Consider the following 23,655-nt stretch of genomic DNA (forward strand, 5'->3'; position numbering starts at 1 on the left):
GCAGCTGGTACTCCATTCCCTCCCATACAGTTTTCCCACTGCGTTATGAATTTATTGACAAATTGAGGAGCTAGCTCCACCAGAGCAGCAATAATATAGAGAACTGTCATGAGAGTGAAATTTATTGAGAGAAAGAAATACTGATGGACTACAAAGATGAGGAAAAAAACCCCACCACATTTAATTCATCATCCCAACACAGAGACTACAATCTTATTACTTTAAAGCAATATTTAAGCATAGTCCATTCAGCATTTATACACTGTCTCAAACTCCAAATCAGCAAGGTAGAGACTTAAGGGTCTTGCCAAATTGTGATATAATCCTAATGCCTCCAGTGCCAGCATGTCAAGCCCTCTCTCTTGACAAGGGAGAATGCTCAACACCTCACAGGATCAAGTTCAAACAGCCTGGAGGGAAGCAGCAGCGCAGGCAACCTCGGAGGGGCAGGCACTTCCCAACACTCCCCCTCCCCTTTCACACACAGATCCATGTGGTTTCCACCTGACAAAACCACATTTACAACGCTCAGTGCCTTAAAATTAAACTCTTTCTTATCTCAGCCATGTGTTGTATCCTGGTTTTTCCACCTGGCCAGCGTGTCTCTCAAACAGGGATGTCTGAGAGCAGCGGTGACATAAATATAACGCTTTGTAAGAGCCTTAGGAAATACTAGAGGGACCCTGGGTGCACAGAGCAGAAGGACAACATCTCCAAGCTGTAGACAGGACCCAGCAACCCAGGTGCAGAGCCTGGGCTCCCCTCAGTCCCGCCCAAGCACACCATGGAGTCCCCAAGGGCTGGGCACGGAGACCGACCCTGCTCGCCGCCCTCACTCAGCATTCCTGGTGCCCACCTCGGCTCCAACCACAGCCTTCATCACCCAGCCAGAGCCAAGGCCCAGGCCAGGGGGTTCCCAAGCAGGGGGGCTGTGGCTCCACGTGGCCCCAGTGCACGCAGGCTGGGATGGGTATGAAATGCAGCGTGGCAGGGGGGTCCCGCGAGCCCCACGGCACAGCAAACACAGCCTGAAGGCAACAGCAGTTCTCCTTGTGATCTCCTTGAGCTGCTCAGGCCAGCTGAAAACCTTTTGTTTCCACAAGCCACACATTTTCATTTACCTGGATTTTTATTTTTTTTGTTCATTTTCCCTGAATATTGATGCTGTAAGTAACCACCTTGAAATGGCTTAGCTCAAAGTCCTGCCTGTAAGATTTTACTGATATTTATGAGCACCATAACCCACAGAGAACTGTGTTCAACAGCTTCAATGGATCATAGATGAGGCCCATATTCGTGTCTGATTCAAGAGTATTTGGTCCATTTTGAAAGAATGGATGGGTGGGAAATGCAGTTGCTGTAACCTCAAGCTTTGCTCTATGCTAAAGGTGTTTGCAAGCTTCTGACAGACAGCACAGCACAAAGCCACCTTTAGAAGCAAGAAAAACAAAAACACTTTTACTACAATCTAACACCAGGAAAAAAATATTTGGCTGAAACTTCAGGTGCGAATTATACTTGCTTAAGCTAGAACAAAAGGACAAAAACATCAGAATCTAGTAATGTGGAAACAAAGGAGTTTAGCTCTTTAAAAAGAAAAGAAAGACATTTGAGGTAACAAACGAAAAAACCCAAAATGCACAAACACATCACAGACATCTAAAAATAGCATTTTATACATTTTTGCCAGTGCTTCTCTGAGAGCAAGTTCTTTAAACAGAACTTAACAATTTTACAATTTTTTTTAAAAAAATATGTCATCCTAAAATAGCCCATCGATCCTTACCCAAACTTTCTGTATTTCTACAAAAATAGATGCACAAAGAGCTACAAAATACTGTATTCCTGAAAGAAGGCGCACTGTAGTCAAGGGAAGAGTCTTTTTCCTGACTATTGAGACTGTCCATAAAAATATCAAGCTGAACAAAACGAAACACTGTTAAAGGAGCAGAAAGGAGTTAGGTTGCCCAGCTGCAGCAGGCTCAGATGAGGAAAGAAAGAGAAGTTAGGTTTCTGGTTTTTTTCCAACACTGTGGGACCCATAAACGGCCTTACAAATAAAAGGCTCAATAGCAAAACCAGAATAGTTGGCTCTTCATCTTCATGTGTGTCCTTGCTCCACGCAGAAGGAGTCAACCACTGCTGTATCACCCACCCAGCTCTGCTGACTCCAGCTCTAGCTGGTCTTAATTTCTCTGCACCTCAGAACCAAGCAGCTTCCTTGCTCTTGTCCTGATGCTGTAGACCTACATTTTGGAAAAGAAAAGGAAAATAATTAATATTAGATTAATAAATCAGATGGTTTCTTCTTCCCCCTCCCTAAACAACTGAAGTAAAGAAAAACAAGTTTTGAATAAAAAAAAAAAAATTTAAAAAGAAAAAAATTCCCCACCAAATGACAATTTAACAGCTTAAAGGACTTGTTAGCAAGAGTGTTACTGCTCCAAACCTTTCAGTTTATGAGGGGTAAAATTAAACCACACTGAAGTTTGATTCTGGCTCAAGCATTTCAGAAATGGTGATAAAATTCCTGCATGCGCTTCCTTGGCTTGAGCTCATGTGGAACATGGCATGGAGTGAAAAAACCCTCCATAAAGGTCTGCATCAATTATCCAGCAGGCAGCAGAGCAGTATTTCCAGGCAGGGTCCAGCCACAGACACCATCTCTTCTAGAAAATGCCTGGGACACTTCAGGATTTCACCGTTTCTGTGGCATTTCACCTCACAGAGGAGAGAGGAAAAATATTCCTGCAGCAGGCAAAAAAATCCCAAATAATTTCACCTACAGAGTGCAAGATTTCCAGCCAAGAATGGCTAGTGCTTCCACATGGGAAAAATTAATGGTTTTCAGCTTGCATTTGTTATGAGTTCCTCTAACGTTTTCCTTTGTAAAAAAGTGAGGACTATTTAATAAATGTGGTGCTATGTTGTGGCTCTAGCATTATAGACTTGGAACCTGCATTATAATCTGGGATTTCTCTGCTCCAGAGGGATCCAATCTCTCTGTTCACACCTAAGAGGGCATAAACCTCAAATCCAGACAATAGAAGGGCAGGTGCAGATTAAATTTCTCAAAGAAGGTACATTCTTGCTCATTTATAGGGAAAGTAAAGGACAGAGATGCAGGCATGTATTTGCAGAGGTAGTAAGGTATTCAAGTCTCCATGATTTAAAACCTGTCCTCTGATGTTTTGAGGCAAGTAAATCACATTTCATGAAATAAAGGTACATTTCCCACTACAAGTCATCATTCCTGCTATGCAATGTACCAAGGCACCTGACTTGCTAAGAATTTAGGGTTAATTTCACCACTAAGGTAAACAGGTGCAACTCCAGACCTCTGTGATGTTGTAACCACCAGAGCTCGGTGTTCATGTGATTTTTAACCATGTGCTAGGCATAGATCTCATTTCCAAACCCAATCACACAGTGAATTTGAAGGAAGACCCATAAGTTTTCAGAAAACTTACAGGCAGGCATGGAGGGTTCAGATCTGACAATAACCTCCTTGCTTTGCGATTATATGCAATTAAATATTTAATGATGATCAACATTTCAGAGCTGAGCTGCAAAGTAATGAGCACTCACATAAAAGATGAGAGCATATGGCTCCATCCTTGTGAGGATTCCCAAGCAGGGCACAAACACCTATGTGTCCAGCAGTGAAGAAAAAAGGGAAAGCAGAGCCCACAGGTGTGGTGCCCAAACCTTGTTTAGTGCTTTCTGCTCCAGTTCCATTTCATGTGCACTTGTACCTGTGTCTGCAGATTGGAAAAATTGGGATATCCCTCAGCTAGAGCATGTCTGTAAAAACATGTTCAGAGGCTCTTTATTCAATGAAGATGTCTTCTTGTTGCTTAAGAGCTATTTGTTTCCCTGGCAGCATCATACACAGTCATAATGAACTGCTGTTCCCTTCAAAGCTCCCTCAAAGCTAGTGATGACAATTTGGGGCTATTTTTCTCTTGCTGCTTACAGTTCCTTTAAACAAAGATGACTCCCCAAAACAACAACAACAACAACAACAGCGAAAACTTTCAGAGCATAAAGAAGTCATTTAAGTTCACCAGTGGACCACTACAGGACACCAGAGGCCATGGAAGCCTGTAAGAAGGGAAATAGGTTATATGGCTCCCAGCAGCTTAAAAAAATGACACACAAATGTGTTTTAACAGATCCTCCAGCTGACAGCAGCAAGTGGTAGAAAGGCACCTTCCTAGGCAGGTGTATAGCTACAGACCCTAAAGAGCAAGAGAAAACAATCCCAAAAACCAAAGCTGTCCTATATACAGAACACCTTCTCCTCAATATATTTCTATCTCCTTCAAGGCAAGGCCATCTGCAGTCCCCACACAGAATCCAAGGCTGGCTGCTCACCCAGAGCTTCCACCTGCAGTGCTTTCCTTTGCACTGCATGACCCTGCACTGCCACTCCAGCAAATTCCCCTTCCCTGGGCCACCTACATTAGAGCTAATTGCCACACAAACATTATGCAGGTTCTGTGGGAACATCTAAGCAAATTTAATGAGTTGTGACAAACTTGTGGGATGTGTGTAACCAGAGACAAATGTACAGAAGGATTGGATTGGCCCCTCAAACTCCAAATTCTACGTATCCCACTGACAGGCATTTTCAAAAGGGGATTTTCCACAGTAAACCAGGACTAAAGGATGCCGATTAATTCACCTAAATTTGAAGTTATTCACCACAGTGTGCGTAACTTTATAGGATGAAGAACACACACCTCAATTTTGATAGATTTACAGCCATCACTCATGCCAAAGTCCTGCTTTGCTTTTAGTGTGCTGGGGCAGCAGGAAGCCTCCTCCAGCACATCTGTCCCCCAGCAGGACAGGATATCCTCCTAGGCTCTGCAGTGGCAAGGCAAGATGCTCTGCCCTCCTCCTCGTGGGCTGCCTGCAGCACAGCCAAACCCCACTGCTCACCTGAAGGATCTGGGGTGCAGGACACCTCCACCCTGCTCCCGAGGGAAGCACTGAGGGCTGCAACCACCAGCAGCACTGAGAGACAGGAATTCCCCTCCCCAGCCCCTGATCTCAAGTGCTGGATGTGGCTCAAGCACAAGCAGGAAGCTTTAGTGGTGGCACTGCATTACAGCTGCAGCCCTGAGCCACAGGCAGGGCTGGAGACAGCCCAAATTTGCTTTGCTTTGCAGGGCAAGGAACTGAGACCTAAATCAAAAAAATCTCTGCTTATTCCAACGTGCTTGTATCAACACCTGACATAAAATGTACTCTTCTATTGAGCACTGCAGCTTGTGCACTTTGGAAAGACACCACACAAACCTAGCAGGTTTTAACAGCTCTTGATGCAGACCAGAACTTTCTTTAATTGACACAGAAGCTTCTAAAAGGGTTAATTTGCAGCCTACAACGTGAGGATTAAGCCACATTTAACGGCAATCAGGTAGCTAAATCCTTCTTCATCCCCTGAAACAGGACCATGTAAGTTCAAACAGATGTGCCAGACAGATCAATAGTTTGTCAGCTCTGTGCTGATGTCCCACACAATGTGTTCTGAACCATAAATTCCCAAACTACACCGTGCAGGCAGTGGAAACCTCCTCTTAACCTCTGAAGTGATTCAGCATCATCCATTCTTGAGATGGATTATTGGGCTTGGCATGGCAGAGATGCAACAATGTAGCTGGAAGAGGGTAAGATTACATCCAGCCTGCCCTGATCCCAACATTATCATGCCACATAATTCAGCCTGAGGAATTTTGCAGATGTTCCTACAATCCATGTGACAGTAGCACCAGAAATGTGGCCCATGGTAAGAAGAGGGAGAATCAATTTGGAAGGGAAGGACTCCAAAAGGCAACGTCCAGGTATAGACCAAATGAACTTTTTTAACAAAAATCACCCGAAGCTCATGGAATCTGACATATTGACAGCTCCACAGGTTATTTTCTCCAGGGATATTTGAGCAAACACGTTCAGAACTGACATATTCTTGCCACTATGTCCTTACCCTACTCTGGAGAAAGCACTTATGTCACTAAAAGACAGCTCACTCTTCCAGCTTCTTGAGTTTGCAGCCTCTCTCTTGAGATAGCTCTCTGACATTGGAGTTAAATGCAATGAAATGCTGTGTGGTGTGGAGATTTATCCAGTATAACCTGCTTTCCCTGAAGTGCACATGAAGCAAGTGCTGGATGTGACTCCATGTGGTACTCGAGCAACCCCTCCTCTCCCCACACTTTCCCTGGGATGACTCTGCTGCATGTGCACACAAAACCCGAAGGCAATTAACCTCCCTCTCGTCCCCATGCCTCCAGTGCCTGTAAGCAAAGCACTTGTCTCAACTGCACAAGCTAAAGGCAAGGCTGAAAGGGGAGCTCAGCCTTCCTGCCCTTCCCAGCAAGCTCCTGCATGGAAAGCACGGGAGAGATGAGTGAGCAGGGCAAGAGAGCAAATAATTGTCATGTCACAGGTTTCCACTACCTGCTGTGCTCCAATGCTTGCACCCTTGCTTCCAAAACTGGGGCTGCCTAACAGGGTTTGGCTGCTGTGTTTCAGTGTGTGACCCTTTTGGACAGTCCCAAACTAGTGAGGCATTGGTCTGCTGAGATTCTCTGTTTCTTCAAACCAGTCACACATTTCCCTCTTTCTTTTTCCCCGCAGGAACTCAGAGACTAAAACTCACACAACCAAGCATGGGTCAGAAGTGAACAGTTCAGATCTTTTCCACTGTCTGCCACTCCGAGCAACCCAACGACAGGCAAGGCACTGCCACATCAGGATCCTGACTAAATTAGCACCCAGCTGTACCCCTCCACAGGGATTTTCACAAGGAGCAGGCAGCACCAAGCCAAAGCTGTGTTTGTTCTCTAAGGCAGTGCTAGGACCCAGTCCTTTTAGGGGTACTTGCTCTTTAACAGAAAACTCACAGCCTAGGCTGGACTTGTACCTAAGCCAGGCAGAGGCTTCTCCTGACTAACAACTCCTTACACAGTTCTCTATTCCACCCCCAAAAGGTTAAGCCAAATACCAGGGCTCTGCAGCTGGGGCTGGGTCCAGGAGGGCTTGTCCTTTACACCAGTGGCACTCTGCTCAAGCTTCAGAGAAAGCAGCTCGCTCCCCTTAGGGGGTTTGTCACAAAGGAAAAATATCAAGATCCCAGTCTGGTTAGTTTATCATTCTGAAGCCAAAAGCATAAAATATAATTATTCTTGTTTCGCTGGTTTGGCTAGAAATGTTATTTATATGTAAACTGTCCACTGTTAAGAATCCTGATTAGCTTTTCCTTATTTTATTGACATCAAGACAGCAAGTGGCATAGTATTTAGAGGAGATTACCGGTTCCCAATTGCTTTAAAGGGAAGAGACAGATTTGAATTCGGTTCATAGTATTTCATCTTTCAGAAACAGCCCTTCCCCCCCATCCATTCTCTGCTCCTGTGCCCGCTAATCCAGGCAAAGAAGTGGTTCTCACACATTGAACCAGCCAGAGAGAGCTATCAAAAATGGAGACAAATAGATACCTAAAAGAAAAGGGAACAAAGACACAAACCTAGTGTTTCCTTAATCCCATAACATACTGTCTTTAAGAGGTACTAATCTGCAAGGATTGCTGCTGGTGAGATAAATATCAAACCGAAAAAGGAGCCCTCGCTGGGGCCCATGAACTGCAGGATGGATGCCCTGGGAGCTGTCAGTCACCTGACTGCAAGAAACTTCAAACCCTGAGGGCTGCCAGACTGCTTCAGATGCCGAGGCAAGAGACTGCCACTCAAAGCTCACAGACACAGATGGAGTTCATGGTCTGCACTTCAGACTACAGACCTTGCAGTAAAATGGACTTAATTTGCATACCTCTGCCTACACCTACAGAAAGATGTTTAGATTGATGGTAAACTCAATCAGCACCTGTACAGTCCATGTGACAACCTGGAAGGAAACACTGAGATGTTCCATCTCAAGATGCAGTCCTCATGTACTGCAAGTTATTAGTTTCTTGGAGCTAAATATTGGTGGATGCACATATGAACCAGCTGAACAAGCTGAGAACTCCCTCATGGAAGCATAATTAACATTATCCAGCAACATTTAAATAAAAAGGAACTAACAAAAATTGCGGATTGTGCCACAACTCATCTACCCTGAACGGGACCAAGGTCTCTGGGCAGAGGGCAGGGAGAGCTGCCCTGACAGCAATCACGAGAGGGATTCCCACATTTGTGAGGATCATTTTAACACGGTCCTGAGAAGCAGCCCTGCTTCAGCTGGGGGGAGTTCACCTCTCCGCTAAAACACCGCACAGGCAACAACGACAAAAAAAAAATTACAAAAAAAAATTACAAAAAAAATTACCAAAAAAAAAAATTACCAAAAAAATTACAAAAACCAAGGCATCTTACCTGCCTCAAACCCAAAGCTGGGCACGATGTCCACCGTTCCGTGGAAGGCTCCTGCCCAGGCTGAGGTAGCGCCGGTGGCGGCGGCGGGCTCTGCCTTGGCGCCGTCGCCCGGCCCGGCGGGGATCCTGGCGGCGCGCACCGAGGGCACCAGCAGCGAGCCGTAGCGGGGATCGCGGTGCGGGCCGGCGTGGTGGGCGTGGTGGTGGTGGTGGTGCACGTGGGGGTGAGGGTGGTGGCGGTGCACGTAGACGTCGTGCATGTGTGCGTACGAGGGGCTCACCTGAGACGCTAAGGGGTAGTGCCAGGACTCGGAGGCGGCCGGGGCGGAAGCCGGGGCGGTCTGGTGGAGGCCGTGTGCCGGCCAGCTGCCGGGCTCTGCTGCTGGGAAGGTGCCTGGTGCAGTCACGGGGAAATCGGGGTGCACGCCGCTTAAGCAGGGTGGAGGAGGAGGCTGGTAAGAGCTGGTCCAGAAGGAGGTGGGGAATCCGCTCCTTTGGCTTGGAATCGTGGAGCTCTCTGGTGGGGAGGAAAGAAGGGAAGTGTGACTGAGGCTGAACAACGCATTCCGGGACAAAAACCCCACAATGATTTGCTGCTCCCTGAAGTTTGTAAGGCTGAACTCAAGCTTCCTCAGTAAATACAGAATCACTGGACATTTGAGGTAGGAAGATTTGTCGCTCTGATTTTTTAAGATTTTCTAAGCCTTCTGATGTTTACATTTTTGTAACGAAATTCCTCACATACCTTCTGTGAATAACTTATTGTTTTGCACTCTTTTATGGAGAAGGAGAACTTTGATGGACTGTGGTTTGTCCAGTGTCATTGGAGAGGTGGCACTGTCACCCTCCAACCCACTGTCACTTTTGGAAAACTATAAATGTTGGAGTCAGAAAATAAACTTCCCTTTTTCTCTTCACCTTGAGAGCAGCGTGTGTGCGCTCGTGTTGTTTCGTGTCCTATAGTGACAAAGACTGTCTAGTCCAATTCCCCTGTTCAAGTAGGGTCACCTGGAGCAGCTGTCCAGGACCATGTCCAGCCAGATTTTGAGTCAGCTCCAGACTCTGCAGCCTTTAAAAAAAAAAAAAATCCCCAAAAGCAACAACCAACCCAAAAAATCCAACAAAACAAAAAGCTTTCTTGTATTCAGATGGAATTTCCTGTTTTCTAATCTCAGCCTATTGCCTCCTGTTCTGTCAACAAGCATTGCTGAAGGGAGCCTGGCTCCCCATCTTCATTCCCCCCTTCCCCCCCATCAGGTTTTCACATACATTAAAGATACCACCCCCACCCCCCCCCAAAGAAGATTTTTCTTCTTCAGGCTGTAGAGTCAGAGCCCTCTCAGGATCTTGGTACAGAAATTGTGAGCAGATGCTAACTCCTGCCCAGACTAGAGCACATCATTTAGAAAGGCAGCTGTTGTGGCTGCAAATGCTTCAGAGGAAAGAGAACCAGCTCACACTGCAGAACAGGAAACATTTGGCTAAAAGAAAACCTGATTTTCTCAAACTAATTGCATGCTTTGATGGGATAAAGGTCACATCTAACACAGCTTACAGAATATATCATGATGCCCTCTACCCAATAGAACCATCTATACAACCAGAACCATCTATGTAGCTCAAAAAGATTTTTGTCAGAACTAAAAGACTTGCTGCTTTTTACAGCTAGGGCTCAGATTATATTTAAATGGATTCCAATACCTCTACATTATGAAATCACATTCTAAAAATTCCTCTTTTGAAGGAGCAGTTAGTGTTTTTGATGTGTAGCAAAGTCTTGGCTTCTCCATTCTCACAATCCTCTTGCCAGCTCATGCTACAAAGTACTGCTTCATGCAATATTTCTCAGCTCCAATAGGACTTTTTTTTTTTTTTGGTCAAAGATGGAAACATAAAAATACAGAACTTCACCTCTGATGAAAGAACAGCCATAAAAATAGCCTATGGAGAAATAAAGCCAGGGAAGTTTAGTATTTGATGAGGCGAGGAATCCTCTGTTCCTCATAACTTGAACAAAAGTTTTTTGGGGTTTTTTTTCAATCACCTTTTGTTTTGCTTTGTTTAATAAGCAGCTGGAATGAGACTTGGGTGAAGACACCATTGAGACTGAACAGATTCTTCAAACACTCGTGCCTCTGAACTTTGCTTATACAAAAATAATTTGGAAGTAAAAAATTTGAAAGTGTTTTCTGACTGCATCACTAGGACACTCTTGTCTCTGTTTTAAAATCCATTAAAATCACAGAAATTTTTCCACACATCAGTTGGCTTTGATTGAGGCAGTTTTTTGAGTCTGATTAACTTCTGATATTGGAAACAAACTTTGCAAACATACCATGGACAAACACTGTGGCTGCTTTGTGCCAAAATGCTTCAGAGGCTGCAAACTTATCTGGCAAGCTGCACTCCATGGGCTTCTTCAAAAGGTTGGGCTGCTTTTACCAATGTATTTTTATTGCAATTCATGTCTGAAGACTACAGAGAGCTTCAAGCATATTACAGAAGCCTCAGCACTCCTCCAAAATTGGTATTGTTCCTTGTTTGTAAACCATTCCTTGTAAAAAGGGATTACTCTGAGATGGAGAGTATGTATGGCTTGTGCTGTTGGCAGCAGGGCTGATACAAAGGAAAAAAAAAGCAAATTTCATGTCCAGTCTGCTGTTTTCCACACTACTTAACAGAAGAGCATAGCCTGACAATGCTCTGCCAGTATTCTGGAAAATCAACCTCTGTAATCGAGTTTTTGAAAACTATCTGGCTGTTATCTGCACGGAAAAGCCCTAAATCCAAAGCTCTGCACTTCAAAAAAGCACAGAAAACCACAAAGTATCTGCAGGACAGCTTTAGTAACAGGAGAGAGCACTTTAAACCACTGAATCTGCCAAGGTGAATTCATCCCAGCTTGCATAACAGCTTGGCTTTACCAGTCATGCAGGAGGTCCAGGCCACAGCAAACACGTTTGGTCATCTCCATTTCTCCAACCTGGGCAGGTTTCACAAAGCCATCACTGCTGCCTGACAGTGTCAGGGGCCAGCCCCCACTGGCATCACTGAGTGTGGCACCCTCACTGGGAAAGGTCAGTGCCCCACGGGACACAAAGGCTCAGTCCATGTCACACAAACAGGCAGGACAATTTCACCCACCCTGAGCGCCCAGGGATACCTGCTTCTATGGAGAAATAGCCACATCCACACTGCTCCTGAGAAATAAAAAAACCTAAAATTCAAAAATCTCTGTGCTTCCATGGCCCTTCAGGAGGCATTTAACAAAAACTGCCAAGAAAGATGCTACAGTTACCACAATTTCCTACCCTAAGTACAAGCAGGCAGGGACAAAGCAACATCCCAGGGATCACGAAGTTGTGGCTGATGCAAATATTCACAGTGGCCAGCCCAAATGATCCCAACACACACTGAAAACACACCAGAAGTGCACACACTGGAAAGGAGACAACATATGGAGCTTTCTGTAGCACAACATCAGCTCTCACTTAAGGCAAGAGGAAAGAAAAGTAAGATAGAAAAACAACCCAACACTTTCAGCAAGGAAAAACATGTTGATAAAAATACCATTAAAGTAACATTAGTGTCAAGGTATCATTAGCACCAGCAAAAGACTTCAGGCAGCTACACCTAAAATTCAATATTCACATTACTTGAGCCTGTCATATAGAACATTTTATAAAAAAATCAGTTTCCAAAATAGTTTTAGCCTGACCTGATCAACATGCAAATGATAAAAACTTGCTCTTTTCAGAACAATACATTCTAGTTTTTACATGTAAGCAAAATCCCTCCTCAAAAGAAGCAAAGAACTCCCTGCAATATCACTTTAATGATAAAATCAGAGTTTGCATTTTTATCAGAACACCTTAAAAATATATGAGAAAACAAAAAAGGATTTAAAAAGTCAAAAACATTGCTAATCCCTCCTTTCTTATAGATAAAGGAGAAAATGCAGTGAGCTGGGGAGCCAGTTCATGCTCACACACTTTCCACTGAAATCTGCATCTCCCAAAACAGCTATTGCAAAATAAAACACTTTCCAGTTTATCTCTGATAAGAAATTGACAGCAATTCTGACTACCCATGAAGGTTATTTATGGAAGAACCTCAAGCTAATGATAATTTAAATTCTGTAGGTAATGGGATGCAAGCTCACATTCATGTGCTGGAACTGAGCATCTTTGATGCTGTGCATAAACCAGAAGACCAAGCTGACAGTGTTGCTCCTTCCACCTTGCTTTCAAGCAGGAATATTTCAGAAACCCATCTGGGCACGATAAAAGCTCCTCAGCTTCTCTCCTCTGGAGCAGCAAACACTGTCAGCTCCCAGCAGCTTCCCCAGGGATCTTGATGCCCCTCCAGCAGCTGCAGGGATGGCACAGGGCGGATCTCCTTACTCTATTCCCAGAAGATGCTCAGGACACGCCGACCTCCATTCCCCACTGAGGGCATGGGGCACAGGGGGTCAGGGGGCAGCATGGCTGGAGAACCCTCACACCAGGCCACTCATGTCCCCTGCAGAGCCCTCTGGGGATGGCTGTGAATCCACACAGGGGGACAGGCAAAAACAACAGGGCATGCCTGCGGCCAAAGGGAAGCCACGCGACCGCGCCCACGGAACATCCCCAAGCTCGCCGAAGAGGGCTGGCTGTGGGCACGGGCTCTCTGGGGACTGCCTCGCTCCTGTTGCTAAAACATTTATAGCCTGTCTGGGCCATTTATAAATGCTCCAGTCTCCTTTTTAGTAAGCATAGGTTCAATCCTGCTCTCAGTCGAGTCAACGGAAAATTTCCCATTAACGTTAATGGTCCCAGCTCAAGCCATAAATTCCTCCAGCTCCCCAGCCACTTGTGCTGACCTTTGCTTAAACTTCCTCAGATTTGTCATCATCCTTCTGGAAAGCAAGTTCTCCTGAGCTATTTTTCTCTTCACAGTTGTTTCCAAATATCCCATCTCTCTTTAGTACCTGTGGCTATCATCAGTGCAGTCTCACCTCCACACCACTGATCAGGAACACCACTGCTCCTGCTCAGATCCCACCAGTAGCTCTCTCATCAACTCAGTGTAATGCCATTGCTCACTCGTTTGCTTAGTCTGCACCCCTCTGCCAGTCCATGTAAGGATGTGATCAGAAACACTGCAGCTGTGAGGATCTTAAAAAACACCCAGACTGCCACATCCAACAAAATGGAAACAGCATCTTATTGCCACGCTTTTTCCAATGTGGAAGTCTTGTCTGTAAGGGCTACCTGGTGTCCTTGGCAAGATCTGCTTGCTGTCACACCAATGCATATAAGGTATATAAGCATTTATGTGCATAACAAGAAGACAGCATCGTTACTCACTGTCTTAGGATAGCGAGTAAATGCCTCGCAGAACCTACCACATTTCTGCTCCTTGCTTGGAGGCAGAGCAATGTCATGCCCATTTTACACCCAGCAAGCCATAACATCATCTGCACTTCTCCCACAAGCAAGCTGCAATGGAAAACACCACGTGGCTGCAGCCACAGGAGCCAGGGCTTGCCCCCCAGCCCATTCCATCCTGCGCTGGCTCCTCCCCCCTGGAAAGCAGCCGGGGACAAATCCTGATCACCTGGCAAAGCCACTTGAGAAGGCTGCATAGATTTTCCTTTACATCCAAGGCCAGCACCCCAAACAGCTTTGCTCTTGCCTCACAGGCCAAGTTTCACACTTGAAGCTAAAACAAAAAAAAGCCTCCAACCTTGCAGCAGACGTTTGTGAAGCCCCCTCCCTCCCAGCCCCTGGCAGAGACAGGATATGGCAGGAGCTGGAGATGCCTGGTCCTTTCATGCCTTTGGCTTCTCTCTCCCCCTGTAACACCTCAGATCACTCAACCCAAGAAGCTCCTCAGCTCTTGGAGATTTGAGGGGGCTTTTTCCACTTCCAGAGAGAAGCAGGATTTCAGGTGCAATGCAATGTGTGTTACTGCAATGCAGCCCGAGTAAGCCGCGCCACAGAGAGCGAGTTCCTGCCCCTCTTACCTCTCCACAGAGGATTCAGCCCTGCCTTGCTCTTGGAAAGGGCAGTCTCTGAATTGAAGCTACTGGCTTGGCTCAAAGCTCTCGAGAAGTGTTCATCCACCACCGAACCAATGTCTCCCTGGAAGTAAGTGAACAGGACACAGCGAGAGTTCAGGTACTCCATCTCGGCAGGCTGGTCTTTCTCATCCTCCTCCTGCTTGCTGGGAAGGCTCACTTCCAGAGACTCCTGCATCTTGTTGTACACAGCTAACTTCTTCTGGGGTTAGAAACAAAACAAACAAGAGATGTATCAGTGATGGCATTCGGTGGAAGCTCAACATATAGTTTCCTTAACAAAAAATAACTGAATACACTGAACAACTGATTATTCATTTTGTAATTAAATTTGGGTTACCCGGATATTTCACACTGGCGTTTCACAAAGAAGAGAATGCCAGCGCCCACTTAAGAGTCTCTATTCCTCTCACACAGATGGACCTGCTTCTCAGGCATGTTTCACAACCACAATTTATCAGCACCAGCTTTCACTCAATACTTTCAAAAGAAAGTAGACAGGCTCTAACAATTCCCTCCCACCTGGGGAGGATATTCCATCAATAAAGGCTACAGAGGTCAAGCCCAGCACCGTGGAAGAGTGGCCAGATAGACAGCATGTGCCTCTCACACATCCAGCTGGACAAGCACCAGGTTTCTCTGGGCACACTCCTCCAGCTGAAAGTACAGGGGCCTCTGGACTCCCCATATTTACTGCTGAAGCTGTAAAGGTGGGAGACTTTCCTGCTTCCTGGAAAATTTTCTACTGTATTATCAAAATCCACAAAATGCATAAATTTTCACTCACTGACAGCAGAATTTTTATCACAGGAAGTTATATCTTGAGGTGGTGATTGGGGGCTGGAGCTTGGTTTTTTGGTTGGTTTGGGGTGGTTTGTTGTTGCTTTGAGGTTGGGGTGGAAGGGGTTTCTTATCCTTTTTTATTTTATTTTTTTTTTAACACCAGCTTTTGGGAAAAGGGAAAAAAATTTCAAGTCATAAAAAATTAAACATGTGATCTGGGGGAAGAGGAGGATTGACAAGTCCACAAACACATGCAGAAAAATCCACCCCAAACCAAAAACACAGAGAAGCATATAAAAAACTAAAACCCTCACAAGCCATCTGTGAATGGCTATTTCAGAATATTCTCTCTCTCTCTCTCTCAAATCAAACCTAAATGTCAAAATAAATGTGTGTGAAGATCCATTTTGCATGGAACATATTTTTCAGATGTTCCACTTTACAACTGTTTTCACAGGGAAAAAACCTCTCCCCACAAACAGTCAAGCTGCAGGAATCGTAGCTTTTAGCTAGCCAGCCATTTCCACAGCTGACTTTACACACAAGCACTTTCAGGAACCCAAAAACAACTACAGTCCATATGCAGAAGTATTTCATAGCATTCCTATAGAATTACAGCTTGACTTATCTTTAATGGTTTGCTTGGCAACACTCTAGCGCCATCAGAATCTCTTTAAGTTTATGGCTTTTTTTACCCTTTTTCCGAAATAGTTGTATCGAAAAAGTTAAACAACTACACAGTCTATAAAGTTTCATTTTTACAATAAGTATGCTTGTACAATTTAGAAATAATCGAAAGTCATTTTCTGACCTTGTGTACCATTCAATACATTTAAATTCGGTGCTTTCTAAAATTATATCATCTGATACAAACTCTCTCACTGCAGTACAAAAATAAATGCTCTGGGGCGAAGTCTTAATTATGAACGGTTATTTTAAAAAATAACTGTAAGAAAGAGCTCTTGACAAGTGGAATTAAAACCTATTATACTTGAAGCTCATGGCAACTTAAGCAACGTTTCTGACATTCCAGTGGGTTAACTGATAAATGTGAAGCAGCTCAGTGATACCATTAATTCAGATGCTGTTGCACAAACTGCAGTGGGGGACACAGGCAATTTTATTTCAGTTGGGGATATCCAGGCAATGGCCTGGATTTCCAGTGAATCTGTGCTTCACAAAGCAAGTTATACTGTAGCTCAGTTTAGCACAGTATTACTTAGACTACCGGGAGAACCGCTGGGATTCAATTATAAAAGTAATATAGTAAAACTAGAACTGCCAAAATAAAACAGTTTGAGGCTGTAAACATATTTTTGCTAATGCAGAATTTGAGGTAACCTACACTTTTCCTGGAAGCGCTTCCTGCCTTCTGTAAACAGACAAGCGTCTCAGGAAAGTTCTCCTAATATTTGTTACCCACACGCTTACCAGGATATCACACAAAGTGAGCTGCGTGGTTTGGCCTCAGTGACCCCTGAGACTGCAGTAAGACAGAAACAGCTCTAGCAACACTGCACATCCAGGAGACACGCGCACTGGAACGCCACAACACATCCACCTGCGCGACCTGGCCCTTCCTAAAGCTGCACCACAATTCAGAGCCTCTTAAAAATGCAGGACAAGTGGCTGGGGAGGGCGCTTTTCTCGTTTTTGGTTTCACCTGGGCTTTGTTTTTCAAGTAGAGACAAAGCATGAAAGAGATCCTCTAGAGAAATCTGCACGTGCCAGAGGTTGAAGAGAGGCAGAGCTGACTCCCATCCCTACAGGTGCTCGCACTGATGCTGCAGTTCTGCAAACGCAGACACACGCACGCACTTACAGACAGACACACACCGCTAACACAGCCCCTGGCCTGACTTGGTGATCAGGAAGGAAGTCTTCCAATGTTCCTATACAGGGACTGGAGCTCAGGAAATTAAAACTTATCTCCAGAGTCGCTTCTCTGCACAGGAATGTTCCCCCTTCCAAAGCTTAAGAATCTAATTCGTTTTCCATTTCAACTCTCTTCCCTCCCCTCCAGTCCACAGACAGTCATTACAAGATGCTCTGAGCCCTTGCTCCATTCAAAACCACCAAATCTGACCCTTTTTTTAATGTGAAAAAAAAAATTATAATGCAAAAAAAAATGACTGTAGGACTGATGGAGAAGACCAAGGCCTTGTGTGTGGATTGATTATGTACAGTGCAAAGGTGTGGTTTGCAGTGAGTAATTTGCAAAGGATGAGAGTTCTAAATTAAAAGATTTTTCGAAACAGCAAGCCCGTGATCAGACACAGATCTAATTAATTGACATTTCAGGAAGAAATTATCAGCCTGTAGTTCCAAAACTCTTTAAGTAAGACACTACAGCAAGAGAAAGTTATTCAACAAGATTTCCTTGTGTGCAATGTATATACATCCTTTCCACTGTATACATCCTTTGACAATGTGAGGGTTTCCCCCCAACTCAACCAAAATACCCTGTTTGCACATAAATTCCCTAAATTTTGTTCTGACCTTAACTTTAACCTTCTCACAATATTTTTGACTGCAGTTGTGTGAGTGGAAAACTATGCAAGACATCAGCTGCTAAATGAATTTCTCCCACAATCATGGGGTGTGAGGGAACAAAAACAAAAAAACCCACAAACACCAGGGTAGGTTTATGGTCACTAACCTCAGCTAGTCTAGTTTAACTTGTACTTTTTCATTTGAACAGTTCTAGCATATATTTTAGCAGCCAACTGCATATGTATGATCTTTACAAAGTATTTTCTGACCAAACACAGCGGTATCTCTTGTCAATGTTCAGTACTTTAATATATTCATGAAATACACCTCTCCCTTCCCTATACGAGAGACTGATATTAAACAGCCTCTGAAAAACAAAACAAACATCCAAAATCTTCTCTTGGCCAAGACACAGGATACAGAATTTAAATCCAGAATACATAATTTAAGTAGAAAACAGGGAAATTCAGTGTCTATAGCCATTAGATAACAGACCCTAGTTCATGGCTGAAACAGCACAATCTTTGGGTAAATAGAGCTGTATGGGCCAGGCTGAATTCAGCTTCAACCAACATTATCTTATTTTTCTATCATATATTCAAAAACAGGCAATTCCAAAGAAAATCTAAACCCTTCACTTCAAATCATACAACAAAAGGAAACTGAAGGCCAACACCATATCACTGCTGATATGGGAATATTAAAAAGGAAGTTTATTCTAAACAATCATTATCCTGCCTTCCTGAGCACTTTTAGACCAAGAAAACATTTAGTCCAAAAATCTCACACAAAACCCTCGCCTTAAAGAGTCCTGTTATTTTCTGACATACCCTACCCAGAACCAAGCAAAACTGTTCTCATGCAGCGAAATGTTGGCCACATTAAAGCCTGTGGCAAAAGTCCAACTGACTTCAAGGGTCCCGGGTCTCACCCAGAGTGTCTGGTAAAAATGTCAGAACATTCCTCTTTGCAAATCAAAAAAAAAAAAATCACTTCCAGCAGAAACCAGTTAGTAGCCAGCAAAACAACAACAGCGAAATAAAACAACCATACTTTGAGAACAGAGAAGGTTTTACTTCAGCCAAGTTTGAATCAAAAATTCAGGCCAGCTCTTCCTTTTCACATAAACTGGTTGCCTTTTCCTACAATTTATTATCTCCATACATGCCACCATACAGCATATGGTCCTTTATGCTCCCAAGCATGAAAGTCTGGTGTGCCTGTGGCCACCTGTTACAGATTTTCCATTATGAGAAAAAGAACAGGAACCAAAAATAAAGAATAACTTCGCTGAGGAAACACTATATGACCCTACCCTGAGAAAAAGGCTGTCATTTGACATAAGCTTCTGAGAAGGAATTCCAGCAACAAACTGGAGGCAAATCCTCAGACAGCCCTCCATTTGTGGAGCTGTCTGCCAAGCAGGCTCCTACTGATAACACAGAAAGTATTCAAGGAAGAAGACAATTCCAAGCAATCAGGGCACTGAATACTGGGCCTGAAAGATGTGTTTATGGCACTGCCCTAAAAATATGAAACAGAAACTTCCACCCACACAAATGAGCAAGGTGAGAGCTTGTTTTCAGCTGAGCCTCTGGATTTGTAGAGGTAGAGCCTAGAGGTCTTGCTATGCTCTGCTGATGGAAGGAAGCAGTGAAAAAAGAATGCATTTATACGCTTTTTGCTGTACATGTAAACAGAGATGTACCCTAAAAGTTTAAAGGTTAAATTTTATGCAGCTAGAGGAAAATCAAGTAGAATTTGGTCCCAGACAGAATGACAGAGTAAAGCAAGCCAAACTTTTTAAATCAGTGACGTCTCATGGGATTAAACCAAACAAAACCAACCAACAAAACCTCACACGCAGGGCAGGACCTAACCCAGGTTTGACACCCTGTGGATGTGAGAGTAGATAGGTTATATAGCTTCCAGAGAAGTTAGTAGAGCAAACAGCAAAGGAATTGCCCTGAGAAAGAATTTGAACTGCAAAAATTGAATGTGAAGCCATGCTCTACTGTTACCTGCTGTTAGACACTGCAGACATAAGCAGCAGCATAAGCAGTATAACAAGCTCATCCTCAAAAGCTGGGGACACATGGTGCAAAGAATTTCACTGAAAAAACAAGTTATAGTATGTGAATTGGGGTTCAGCCACAGCCAGCTGACACAGCATCAAATGTGACCTGTCCTTGTCTGCAACTCTGTCAGTTTGGAAGGAAGAGCCGAGTTAGTGACCTAAATTGCTAATGAAGACAAGGCCTTATCTGGACAAAGTCTGTCTACAGCACTGCCAGCAGAAAGTCTGACTTGAGCACATCACAACTCCTTATGCAAGACTTGATTTAGCAGCCTTGGCTTAGATGTTGGCTTGCCTCTACATCTCATGGAGAAATTCCAAAACTACCATTTACTGTAACTTCCCCTTCCAGAGGTCTTTAGCTGGTGTGTCAGTGAGCCTGGGTGAGTCCTACCTGAGCCTCAGCCCTGCAGCCTGCTGTGCCCAGCCTGTTGTGACACAAGTCATCCCCGTGTGCTGGGAACACGATGGGATTCTGCTCCAATTACGTGTTCCCGAAGCCTCTCCGAATTCCGTTACGCCCATTCCTCACCCAAGCCATAGGAAAGCCAAAGCTCACTATTCCAGCTGCACAGCCCCTCAGCAAACTGAGCAGCAAAGAGCATCTTGATTTTGCCACTCTGCGGGGTTTTACCCTGACGCCTGCACAGCTCCCCACCAGACACAGAAACACGTTCGTATCCTAACACCGGCACACGCTCGCTCTGTCTTTTGGCAAAGGAGTACGGAAATCCCGATTTATCTGTAAAATCAGGGCCACACCCCACTTTCATCAGTTCATTCTGGCACCATATGAACGTGTATATATCTGTGTTTCACTTACTTCCCTCCAGCAAGCACCCTGGACTTGAGCAATCTCAAAGATCTAAGGTGCTAAGCCTCCGCTCCCATTAACATTCAAGAGGAATTCAGGCTTCAATCCACTAGGAGCTTTAAAAAAGAAAAAAAATCCCATTTAAATTAACTTGCCAGGAAGTCCTTTCCTGGCTAAGGATGGGTGAAAGCTACATTTCCAGAAATTCTGCCTTCCTGTGCAAGGCAAAAATCAATTCCGTGCTGATTTTAAGGGCGGAAAAAATACAGACAAAGAAACGCAGGAGTAACTTTAGTGTGGAGAAACTTTAAAAAAGCACAATGGACCACAACCTAAAGCAACATCACTTCTGCACAACCCAGGTGCACGCTAGTTCCACCATTTAAAAGCAGTCTGAGACTTTCCATAAAAAATCAAAAAGGAGACAAGCATTTGAACGCCTTCGTCTTGCTGCAGGCACTGCCACTGACCCACAGGAACACGGTGGGTTTGGCTCTCCAGAGAGGTCCCAGAGCCCAGACACTCGAGTTCTACAGCTGAAGAGCTGCTTGGCTCTTTAAAGCACACAAAGCAATGACACATTTGAGATGGCTTAACGACAAATACCTGTGGAGATGCACAGGCTTTAGTTAGAGTGACACACCTGCATCTCCTTGCCATGAGGAGAAAAGGAAAGCCAACAGCAGCAGAGCATGGAAGAGCCTTCTCTCTCAGAAAACAAACTGAAAGATACCAGCGTAGTACAATACCACTGAAAAATGCCTTGCTGGAGTCCTCGGATATTTTAAGGGTGAGCTCCATTTTATCATCTCCAATGCAGAGACTTATTTTTAAGGTATCCCACTAATTCATCTTCCCTCACTGTTATTTTTAAACCACAGTTTTAATTCCAGCAAAGAGGAGCATTCTTTAAAACGGTCATCATCCTCACAAAGAGTGCAGGAGCACTTTACATGTTGAACACATGTGTAAGAACCAAAAACCTGGCAACAGATTCATCTTTTTTTGTTACGTTCTCTACCAGTTGATCAAGCATCTCTGACAGGACAATTCTGAAGGAACAGAGACTTGCAAAATGTCATTTGTTACCCAAACAATACATCTTGATGCTTGAGGAGCTCATTCTATAGTTACTTTTTTTTTTTAATTTAGAAAATATTGGATTCAGAGAAAATACACAAACCACTCTAAAGTCAGCAGCTGTTAGAAGTAGAGGGTGCAAGACTTTCTTCAGCAACAACAGCTTGGCTTTTAAGTCTGGCATCCGAGTAGCTCGTAAGACCCTTCAGCTCCAAGTGTGTCAGGAAAACCAGTGCAACCAGGATTCATTAAATTAAACTGTCAATAACACATAGGATAGCCATGTTTTGAAAGCTTTTAGGTGGAAATGTGATATATGGCCAGCTCAAGACCTGTCTTGGCTTATCAGAGCTATCTACATTTCTTGCCTTGCTTATCTACCTCTACTTAAACAGCATAACCCCCAAGAACTCAGTTTGTTTAAAATAAAATTTCAAGAAACTTCAGTGTTCATTAGAAATGCCCCTAGAACATTTTATACATGGCCCTGCTTTTGGAGGAAGAAATTTCATACCTATGTTTAAAAATATAAAGCACTAGCACTTGAACGTGACACAGTCATTTAATAGATTTCCCCATACTAAGCATTCTACAGATCTGGAAGAGAAATACAGACAACCACTTCCAGAGTTAAATGTCAGGAAGTTCAGCGGAGTTTCAATTGCTGTTTTCTACTTCTAGGTCACCCAGTCAGAGAATCAGGCTATTAGTTTTTATTTATTCATTTTCCCTTCAAAGCACACAGGCTATGAACTGGACCTCCAGATACCCAAATACAAACTTCTTAAGTAATATTACTGCACAGACAGAAGCTCTGCAAGCGCTGACCAAGATTAGAGAAGAAATAATAGCAAAGGCACTCTGCAAGAGGCAGCACTCACAAGTTTTCCAGAGCTCGCGTTTAGAGCGAACACGAGCAACCTGGACAAGTTCACTGGGGTATCATTTTTGCAAACGGGCTCTTTCTCCCAACAAAAAAGAAAAAAAAACAGCAACAGACGATCGGAATTTTAATGTTTTAGCCCATATTCGTGTCTCCCAGGCAAGTTGATACTAGGGGTCACTTCCCATGTACGGAGAAAACAATCCTCATGGATAATAATGATAAAACCTTATGGAATGCAGCAACAACCAAAAAATGTATTCTCAGATGACTACATTAGGGCCAAGTCAATATTAGTCCCACTTCACCCACGCACTGCATAGTCTAAAAATGCTGTCAGCCTGATAAGAATTTCCTGATTCACTTAAAAAAAAAAAAAAAAAAAAAAAAAAGTACATCTGATCACCAAATTCAGCTGGTGGAAACTCGCCGCAGACGATCTTCCAGGAGCGCCGGGGTGAGCGGCGGCGCGGTGCGGCGCGCCCCGTCCGCGGGGAGCAGCGCGGCTCCCCGCCCGCCGGAGGTTCGGCCGGTGTGCGCGCCCGCGGACCGCACCGCGCCGGGCTAAGGCGCTGCTCCGCGCCGGCAAGCGGGGCGAGCGGGGAGACCCGGCAGGGAAGGCACGACGGCGGACAGAAAGGGGAGAGGAGTAAGGAAGTAACTTTTCCCTCCTGCCCCACGCCAGCTGAGCAAGCCAACATCCAGCCGCCAGATGCAAGAATTTGAGGGGAAATGCTTTTTGCCGGTTAGGAAAGGTCTTACCAGGCTCCGCTGCTCCGGGGCACCCTCAGCAGCTCCCCGCATCTCCAAATCAGGCCGGGGGCTGCGGAGCGCATCGCTGGCTGGCCGGAGCGGAGGTCTCCGCCCAGGGCAGCCAGCGATGCGCCATGCACCCGCTGAGGGAGGGCCTCCCCAAAAAACCCCCGCACCTCCCAGTCCTCCGCACCGCGGCCGCTGGCGCAGCCCTGCCCTCCCCGCCGCTCACCTGTGCGCAGCCCGCCGCGGGCGCGGCCAGATAGCGGGGCGCCCCGCACGCCGCCGGGGCGGGCTGCTGCATGGCCACGTCCGAGCAGCTCAT

The 23,655-nt window shown here is 44.8% G+C and overlaps 1 protein-coding gene across 1 annotated transcript; it reads right to left on the bottom strand.

Annotated features, from left to right (window-relative positions):
* Nucleotides 1-470: 470 nt before the first annotated feature.
* VGLL3 (vestigial like family member 3) lies at nt 471-23,655 on the bottom strand (the record flags this gene model as incomplete). The annotated part of the gene is made up of 4 exons (XM_084226640.1): nt 471-2,246; nt 8,385-8,900; nt 14,394-14,649; nt 23,563-23,655. The coding sequence occupies 4 exons, from the start codon at nt 23,653-23,655 to the stop codon at nt 2,203-2,205; spliced, it is 909 nt and encodes a 302-aa protein (XP_084082766.1). The 3' UTR covers nt 471-2,202.

Source organism: Fringilla coelebs (genome assembly GCF_963513975.1).
Source record: "Fringilla coelebs genome assembly, chromosome: 2".
Lineage (NCBI taxonomy): Eukaryota > Metazoa > Chordata > Aves > Passeriformes > Fringillidae > Fringilla > Fringilla coelebs.